Source organism: Oryza glaberrima, chromosome 7, assembly GCF_000147395.1.
Source record: "Oryza glaberrima chromosome 7, OglaRS2, whole genome shotgun sequence".
NCBI classification, from domain to species: Eukaryota; Viridiplantae; Streptophyta; class Magnoliopsida; order Poales; family Poaceae; genus Oryza; species Oryza glaberrima.
This window is the reverse complement of record NC_068332.1, coordinates 5516757-5526960: the sequence shown is the minus strand read 5'-3', so window position 1 is coordinate 5526960 and position 10204 is coordinate 5516757. Positions and strand designations below refer to the sequence as shown.

General features: G+C 43.6%; 1 protein-coding gene across 1 annotated transcript; it reads right to left on the bottom strand.

Moving 5' to 3' along the window:
- Positions 1 to 555: 555 nt before the first annotated feature.
- Positions 556 to 2364, bottom strand: LOC127779998 (UDP-glycosyltransferase 91C1-like). Its single transcript, XM_052306941.1, has 2 exons — positions 1840 to 2364; positions 556 to 1731 (listed from the first exon to the last, which is right to left on the bottom strand). The coding sequence occupies exons 1-2, from the start codon at positions 2299 to 2301 to the stop codon at positions 718 to 720; spliced, it is 1476 nt and encodes a 491-aa protein (XP_052162901.1). The 5' UTR covers positions 2302 to 2364; the 3' UTR covers positions 556 to 717.
- Between the last annotated feature and the right edge of the window lie 7840 nt (positions 2365 to 10204).

Genomic DNA, 10204 nt, shown 5'->3' with positions numbered 1-10204 from the left:
GGTATGTATAAAGTTTTTATGTACATTTTTTTTCTGGGCAAAATAATATTACTAGTTGGGCTTAAAACACATGGATTGAGAATGGCCCGAGAAAACAAAAGTGGATTATTCATAAATTTTTTACAGACAAACTTTTCTCTAAGCAAAAAAAAAAACAAAACTGCTCATAGGGCAAAATTATGTGGATGAGAAAGACCTTAGAAATAAAAATAGGCTATATTATACATGGTTTGTTAAATAGAAACATCTAAATTGGACTCCAACAACTGCGCAGGTCCACGTGGGGATGGAGCGGTCACGCGGGGTGTCAGCCGAGCAATCAATCGTTTAGTAGACCTACTCTCAAGGATCCGGTTGTAAATGCGTGGTATACCTGTTATTTTTCTATTTTTCTAGCTACACCCTTCCAGGGCTATAAATTACACTTTTTTTACTGCTATATCAATACAAAATACTACACTGTTTTGTGTGGGTTGTTTTTTTTTTTAAAAAAACTAATTGGTGTATGATCAAACCTTACTCTCATGCCATTCAACATAACTGATAAGTATGCTATTATGGGTACTTCTGACCGTAGAACTGTTTTATTATGCATTAATTTTGATGGTTTTCTATAGAAATTTATTAAGATGTGAAAATACATTTGTTCATTGTAGGCACAAGAACATGGCCATTCATGGTATAGAGTGATAGACGCGAGAGTATAGTGAGCAATGATCATTTGTAGCACTGTAAGTAGCCGATAAGCTCATAAAGGTACATCTCCTGCCGGACTCTATCCCCGAGGATGCCGCACAACTCTATGGCTTTGTGTGCCAATTCCTTCCCCTCCTCCTCCACCATGACCCTTTGTATCGCCGCCGCAACATTATTCCTGTAGAACGAGCCATCGTCGTAGTTCCTCGCCACCTCCACACCTACCCCCGTTGCCGCCACCGCCTGAGCAATTAGGCCCTGGTCAGCGATAAAAGGGAGCATCACCAGTGGCTGACCATAGTGGAAGCTCTCCACGGTGGAGCCCCAGCCGCAATGTGTTAAGAATGCACCTACTGCACCATGCGCTAACACGCGCACCTGTGGTACCCACTCCGTGCACACTAAGCCACGTGCAGCAACACGTGTCTTGAACCCACTGGGGAGGAGCATGTCGTCGTGGCAGTTGATGCCACTCGGACGACGGAGTGCCCATAGGAAGCGCACACCAGCAAGCTCTAGTCCAAATGCGAGCTCATGCATATGGTCTGCTGTGATAGGTGCCTCGGTCCCGAGTGAAACATAGATGACAGATTTGTTTGGCTGCTTGTCAAGCCATTGCATCACTGCCACGAAGGACCGGTCGGATCTATTGTACACACCAATATCATTGTCGTCAAGAGCGGGAGGCACAAGGAGGCCGGAGGGGATGGCCGGCTTAGTATAGAGCTTGGTGAGGAGCGGGAACAGTCGCGGCTCTGCCTCGGGACAACTACGGTAGATGATGAGGCGGCAGGAGGGGCGCTCTGAGTCCCAGAAACGATCAGCATCGGACACACCGGAGGCGTTGGGCCGGAAACTGGCTGCTATCCACTCCGCTTCATGCCGCCGGTATGTAACGGTGGAGGGGAAGGGGATCCACGCTGGCTGGGCCATGTAGTCTTCCGTGGTGGTACGCGGGTGAGCTAGGTTCTCTTGTTTCGTGCCAACGAAGGCCCCCAATGCCGCCGGGAAGATGGAGAAGATGGCACATGCAATCTTCAAGGTTCAAATAAAACAAACAAAAATCAATGAATTAGTCCTTTTATTCACCGAAATGGTAATATAATGGAGACGATGAGCATGAGCTCAAAGCCTCAAGATCACCTCATACTCCTCGGCTATCGGCCATATCCAGTTCTGCGCGAAGTCGAGTATGATCCAGTCTGGCTTCCTCGAGAACCCAGCGGCGGCTTCTTCCCCATCACCGGCGGCGCCGCCACAGGCCTCGGCGATGAGGCTAGCGAAGGGCACGGCGAGGCCGTCGAACGCCTTCTTGAGGAGCCCGACCTTCTCCGGCGGGATGTCGGCCGTCGACTCGGCGCCCTCCGGCAGGCCGTCGACTGCCGGGAGGTCGAGCGACACGACGCGGAGGTGGGCGGACATCGCCGGTGGGATCGCGCCCAGCCTACCAGCGTTCCTCGGCGTGGAGACGAAGGTGATGGCGTGGCCTCGCCTCGCCAGCCGCTTGGAGAGCTCGAGGAAGGGGATCATGTGGCCGAAGGCCAGCCATGGAAACACCACAATGTGGAGTGGAGAAGGAGGAGGAGGAGGAGGCGTGGCTGCCATGGTTGGGTTCTTTGAGACCGTTTTTGGATATGTAACGAAACTCTCGATGAAATAGTAATATGGAGTATATCGCTCTTAGAGATAATCTACCCGATGCTTTGTATTCCTACTATATATATGGTAGTCAATCACCGTCAGATCGATCGTGAAGTGCAAATAATTATTGAGAATGTGATGCACGAGCCTGCTTATTTAATTGTACTGTATAAACGAAAAGTAATTTAGGAATAAAACTTTTATATACATGTTCTTAGCGATATAAAAACAAACACTGAAAAATAAACTTCGATGAAAAAACAAGGTTGAAAAATTTAAATTTAGCTGATAAGTATAAGCATTAGAAAAAAAAAGGCCGTCAGATAAATTTGTCTTACCTTCCATTGATATTTATATATCTAACCATGCTGCAGATTGAACTGTCTTACCTTCCATTGATATTTGTTTGGGTTACTTATGGTATAATAACAACCATCAGCTAGTAAAAGTTCGGAACGTCCATGCGCACGAGCTTCCCGTGCACACTCCGTACACACCAACTAGCAAATGTCACATAAAATTCTAGAAAAAATTGGACACATATTTCGAATAGTATTACACCTACATGTAAAATCTTATCTTCAAATTCATTATATTTTAGCCGTAACAAATTAAAAAGGAAAAATTCTGATGGATTTTTACACCTTTTGTTATAACTAAAATATAATATAAGACTTTTGCAGATATGTGTAATACTATTAGGGGTAAATGTCTATTTTTTTTATAGAATTTTTGTGATATTTGCTAGTTGGTGTGCATGGAGTGTCCACATGCACTTTTTGTTACGGCTAAAATATAATGAATTTGAATATGAGACTTTGCAGATACGTGTAATATATACTACTACAGAAAAAGCTTTTCTGTATGAGGCCCCCGGTAGATTCCAGGTGGGCCGTAAGTTGCGCCGCCTGGAAAACTGGTCCACCAGAGCCCGGTCATCGCCTGCATGGGATAATCTATCAATGTGACCACATGCGATAATCTCCATTATCTCGTGCGGTCGGCTTAAGACAACTGCACGTATAATAGATTTTCCTGTGCGGGCCGCTTAACGCAACTGCACGCAATGATGCACGCCATATATTGTCCCCAGCCCGAGCTTGCCCCATTCAAACCCGGCGTTTTCTCTCTCCTAAACTTGACACAAATTAGGGTGAAGGTTTTCAACCTCAAATCTGTGCTTGGGATCCATAAAAAAAGTGACATGCTTTTTGTCCTACTTCATTTGCTTCCACTTATTTCAATTTTTATCGATGCAATGCGATGAAATTTGCACTTTTTTAAATGGAGTAGTGTAGGCACATTTTTATTTTAGCTAACATATATTGCTTTCATGGCATGTTTTTAAAAGTATTTAGTAGTCCATACCTTTTTAATGGATTATTGGTTAGGTTTGCCTTCATTTATTTCAATTTTCATCGGATAAAAGCAAAGGATTTTTTCATTTTTGGGAATGCGACGAACATACCAGTTTTGCAAATCCAGTAATTATAGGTAAATTTTCTTTTTTTAAATTAATGTTATTGGAATCACTAGTGCATGAAGAGTAATATAATGTTCGTTTAAGTTGTTCCGTTTTTTCATATGATTTAATAAAGTACAATTCGACTCACCAGAGATGTTTTTTAGGAGATGGATTGGGTATGGATGTACGACACAAGAAGAACTTATCCGACGTTCTTGAAGGAAGCATCCAAATTTGTTGATCAGGCAAAGACACATGCTTTGAGGAAGAATGGGAGAGACATTTTTTTGTCCATGCTTTGATTGCAAGAACGAAAAGATGCTGCAAGATCCGAAGAAAATTTTGGGGCACATTGTAGAGTGTGGATTTAAGGATGATTACAAGATATGGAATTGTCACGGGGGGAAGTCGTCGTTCGTAATGAAGAGGCTGATTTTTTTTTTGCTTTGATGTGGGAGAAAAATTTTATAATCGAAGACATGTTTGAGGGAATGATCCCGGAATTTGGTGGCTCTGGTATAGATGATGCAGATATTGATTTTGATCTGGAGGATATGTTGCGGCACGTTGAATCAGAAGTCCTAATTGGTACAAAACGAGGGTTGGACAATTGGGAAGCGTTGGAAAAAGCAGCGAAGGACCTTCTTTACGACGAATCAAAAGGATGTGACAGGGAGTGACAGGGACTATACGGTGTTGCGCTCTGTGCTTGAACTTCTCAGGTTAAAGGCCAGACATGGATGGTCGGACACTAGCTTCAACGATTTGATGGATCTGTTGAGAGTTATGCTTCCTAAGCCAAACTTGTCGCCGACCAACACATATCAAGCCAAGAAACTTATACGTCCATTATCTCTAGGTGTTCAAAAGATTCATGCACGTGAAATCATTGTATACTGTACCTCAAAGAATACGCGGATTTAGACTGTTGCCCAACATGTGGGATGAGTTGGTACAAGACGGGTAATGGAGCCTTAGATGGAGAGGTGGTCGACCAAGATTCATCGGTGGATGCAAAGAAGAAGATTCCAGCTATGGTGATGTGGTACCTGCCAGCGAAAGATCGCCTGAAGCGGCTGTTTTCAAACCATACCGATGCCGAGTTGATGATATGGCATCAAGAGGGTCGGAAAACATATGGTATGATTCGACACCCCGCTGATGCTCGATAGTGGAAAAACTTTGATGCACTACACCCGGAATTTGCAAAGCACCCGGGAAATATAAGGTTTGCCTTGAGCACGGACGGAATGAACCCGTTCAGTGACCTAAGCAGCTCACACAACACTTGGCCAGTGCTGCTCATCATGTATAACTTGCCTACATGGATTTGCCATATGCGAAAGTACATTTTGTTGACTATCCTTATACAAGGGCCAAAACGGCATAGGATTGACATATATGTGTTTCTTGAACCATTAATGGAGGATACGCAAGAAATGTGGAAAGAAGGGTTACGAGTGTGGGATGAGTACTGCAGGGAACATTTTACTCTGTGTGCCATCATATTCATTACCATCAACGACCTGCCAGCGAACTTTTCGCTCTCAGGTTAGCTTAAGGGAAAGTTTGGATGTCTCATATGTATCGACAATACATCGTACAAGTACCTCACCTCCTCAAGGAAGACGGTGCACATGCACCATCGTCGGTTCTTACCACAGAGGCACAAGTGGCGAGCGATAGCCAAATTATTCGACAAGACAATAGAGAACGATCTTCCTCCTGAAATACAAACTGGTACATAAGTCTTCAACATGACAAATAAGATAAGGTCGTATTCGGGAAGGGAAGGAAGAAGGCAGGCAAGAGAAACACGAACTGGTACACAAGTCTTCAACATGACAAAGAAGATTAAGGTCGCGTTCGGGAAGGGAAGGAAGAAGGCAGGCAAGAGGAAGAAAGCAACGGATTAGGATAATACAGATGCAATGGATCAGGATAGTACTCAATATTTTTCAGGTATCTTGAATACTGGATAGACCAAGAGATTCGTCATGCAATTGACGTAATGCATCTTGAGAAGAATGTGTTCGATAGCACCATTGCCACTTTGTTAGACATCCCGAGTAAGATGAAAGATGGGTTGAAGTCACTACTGATCTGGTAAATCTGGACACAAGGCATGACCTTTGCCCAAAAGAACTGGCAAATGGAAAGATCGAGATTCCTCCGGTATGCTACTCACTGACACCAGAAGAGAAAAAAGGCTTTCTGTAGATGCTTGCATAGTTTGAAAGTCCCGATTGGTTTCTCATCGAACATTAGAAAACTTGTATCCATGAAAGATTTGACCATCTCTGGATACAATGCTCATGACTGTCACAAGATGTTAATTATCTTCTTACCTATTGCTATAAGAGCGGTTAAGCCAGTTCGTACTAAGGTAGTGACAAAGTTGTGCTACCTTTTCAATCGGATATCACAAAAGGTTTTTTATCCTGAGGAGTTAGGCCCCCTTCTAACATTTGCAATTGAGACAGTGTGCCAGCTTGAGATGCTTTTCCCTCTACCCTACTTCAGTATGATGGAGCATCTGATTGTCCATATCGTCTCTCAGATTATCGAAATTAGTCCGCTATACCTAAATCAGATGTGGGCGTATAAGGGGTACATGTCAGTTCTGAAAAGGCATGTCTATAACCGAGCTTATCCGGAGGGATCAATGATATAGGGATACACAACTGAGGGGGTGGTTGAGTGTTGTAGATTACATGAAGGATGCCACACCCATTGGGATACCCCCCACTCTACATGAGGGTCGGTTAACTGGGAAGGGGACCGTAGGCAAGAAAATGTTCTCTGATAACGACTACAAAGCTGTCGATTATCCCGTGCGGTCCACTTAATCCGACCGTATAGGAAGATGTATTTTTCCGTACGATTGGGCCCCCCGCACGCGAAAATATTTATTTTCCCAAGCACAGGTGCAGACGGGCAAAACCTCTGCACAGAAAAACCCTTTTTGACCACACGGAAAAATCCTTTTCGTAGTAGTGACTATTAGGAGTTAATGTCTATTTTTTTTGTGACATTTGTTAGTTTGTGTGCACGGAAAACTTATCTGCATAGGATATGTTCCCCAAAAGTTCAGTGCCATCAAATAGCAAATTTCTATCACGGCGTTGGGATGAAGTGTGAGCTCCATGATGATCTCAGATGGGACGGAGAGCCCCCAGGTGTGGAGTTGCTGGTGACCAGCGATATCATGAGTTTTTTAGATAATGGAGTATATAAGTATCACCGTTAGCTTGGATTAATCGTGTGTAGCCACATCATCAAGAATTGGCTGAGGAGAATTGCATGCATACTAGAGGGTTCAGTGCCTAGCTGCAAGCAGCTCGACGTTCAATCTTCTATTGAGTTGATGTTATTTTCTTTATCTTAGTAATTAATGGTGTTAGTTGATGCATCAGCAAACTGTCGAAGGACGCGAACAGTTCACATTTCTTTAATCCCTAAGTTAAAATCATTGCACTATATATATTTGCACTCGATGTCACTCATTTACACAACATGATTCTACTTTTGGTCCTTCACTCTAATTAAGATGGGACATATTTTTCTTTATAAAAAACGTCGGTAACGGTTTGACCGTTCGAAGAAAAAAACTTTTGGTCCTCCACACACTGCCCATCCGTCGGCCAATCCATGTAAACTTCTTGATCAAGGACATATTCAGCATTCACTAGTATAGAAACTATCATAGGTGCCGGTTTGGAACCAACTATAGGTGCCGATTGCTTATAAGTGCCGACCAATAGGTGCCGATTTTAGCCTAAAACCGGCACCTATTGGTCGGCACCAATACAAGCAACCGGCACCTATGCGAAAAATAAAACCAACACCTATAGGTTCGCATGAGCCAAAAAAAAAGCCGGCTCGAATCAAGCCAAACTCACCATCGCCGTCACCGCGCCATGCCCCACATCGAGTTGCACCCGACATCCCCAAATCCTCACATATCACCGATCACAGATCGAATGAACCTACTCAACAATAAAATCAACCACAAATTCAAAAGACAACAAACGAAATCTACAAAAGCATACACAAAAATCTATAAAAACATCTTCCGCCTGCCGCCTCTCCTCGGGCGCCACCGCCTGCTGCCTCCCCTCCCACCGGATCTAGCGGAGGAGAGGGTGCTGCCCGCTGCCTCCCCTCCCATCAGATCCAACGGAGGGGACAACTTTGCCGCCACCCGCTGCTCCCGGCCACGATCGGAGAGGAGGAGGACGGACGGAGGAGGGGGAGGAAAGATAGGATGAGGAGGGGATAAGTTCGCCGGCTGGGAGAGGGGTGCGGAGAGGGAGGGGGAGGGGGAGGGGAGGGCGGAGGAGGAGGGAGCGAGGGGGGAGGGAGGCGGAAGGGAGGGAGGGGAGGGCGCAATGGAGAAATGGGGGAGGCGGCGTGGCAGAGAAGTGGAGAAGAGGATCGAGAGAGGTGCGCGGTCGGCTCGGTTGGGTATAGGTGCCCGTTTTTTAAAAGAACCGGCACTTATCATATATTATAGGTATAAGTTCTTTTAAAAACCGGCACTATAGTATTGGTACCAGTTCTGACTAATGAACCGGTGCACCTATAATTCTTAAATGTGCCGGTGCTTTATTTTTTCATCATTTGGAGGTGGGAAAAGGTCTATAGGTGTCGGTTTTAAATGAACCGGCACCTATATGACCGGTCCTAGGAGGGTTTCTGTACTAGTGAATTATGTAGGCGATTGGGCATTTTAAAAGAACATATTTTGCCAATCTATAGATTGCATGGAGATTCATGGGAGGGAGTGAAATTTCTAGAGAGAAGGAAAGAAGAAATAAAAATAAGAGTATCATTTCATCATAAAACACGATAATTTCTAGCTTGAATTTAAAATTTATCTCAAAATAAGTTGATTTTTACGCTCTTATCTATCCTCGATATATAAATCAAGAAAATTTATTCATTCGATATATATCACTTCCCTACAAACTTCCAATATGTATATTATTTTGTGAAGTGAGCGTAGCTCAATAGATTAGGTTCCTTGTGGTGGAACTAGCCTACCCGGATTTAAGTTCTAGACTTGACACGTGTGCTCGCATTTACGGTCAATTATTTTTTCAGTGGTAGACGACATACCTTTCGACCGTAAGGCACTCGTGGTGACTTCGTTAATTTCAAAATATGTTGGTCTAGTCTTCTGATATGCTTATAGGGGGAAGTTGTGTGTTCATAGGGATGGGTGTTGCGCGCGTTACATGTTCCTACGTTTGTAATGTGTTTCTTAAAAAAATATGTATATTATTATAAGTTGATTTCTTATTACTGATGGCCAAGTATTGAAAAGGTAAAATGACAATTAATTTAAACGGGATAGTACTACTTTCATGTGAAACACTTTGAATTTTTTTTCTTATTCACATCTAAGCTTTAATTTTCTTATGATTTTACTCCTGTTTTGTGATTTTACTATTCTACTAGTTGATTTATTTTTGACAGACGTTCATGTCATGTACAGGAGGATAAGCACGCTGTACTTCTCCTGCAGCGATCAATCAATTTGTGTCACCCTCTATGGCGATTGGCGTGTTCCACGCTGATGGAAAGATAGGAGTGAAAGCTACAGTGACCGATTAACAGACAGTACCAGCTTTTAGTGAAGGTGGGATCCATGGGCTAACAATGGTGAGGTACAGTACTGGTCATTAACATTAATCCAATTTTTATTATGGGTGGCTGATGGACACCTATATACGAAGCCTTCTTTTTTCGTCCATGTAAATGTGGCTGTGCAGCACTAATTTAGTCGGCAAGGACGATCAATGACTCAATAATAGTCTGCACACTAATGCGTGTGTCAATCGAACATTGGAGAAGATAATTTTGTTTTTATTTTCTATGGTTTACAAGCAGTGTACTCATCTATATTCCAGAAAAAGATCAACTTCTAGGTACGGACGGACCCAGACGGATTCGGATCCTCTGATAGGCTGGTACGGCAGAGGAGCACAGTATCCTGAGTCACGCCGTTACAGTAGGAAACAGTGCCTCTGGCGTGGTACTGTAGCAACAGCAAAAACAGTAAAGATGTACTATTTGAGCTTACTGTTTGGATATTACTGTAGTATACTGCATTGATCGACCCCGTTCGCTCGCTGCAGATCAGACGGCTAAACATATCCCAAGTCAGAGGACTGTGCGCCTCTGACTTAGAACGAAGTCAGAGGATCTCATTCCGACCTGGACCCCGGACAACCTACACCATGGCCCAGAGCATAGGGGTAAAGATTTAATGGGCTGTCACAAATTTTCATCATCTGTTAAATTTAGAGTAGACCTAAATGCAATGGATTGATATGGACCTTCTTTAAAAGCTGGGTCCGTCTCTGCTTCTAGGTTTAAATTTGGACATAACCTGTG

Coding starts and splice junctions, on each gene's coding strand:
- LOC127779998 (XM_052306941.1), bottom strand. CDS start 2,301: ATGGCAGCCACGCCTCCTCCTCCTCCTCCTTCTCCACTCCACATTGTG. Junction 1,732..1,839: donor CGATAGCCGAGGAGTATGAG/GTGATCTTGAGG, acceptor TGAACCTTGAAG/ATTGCATGTGCCATCTTCTC.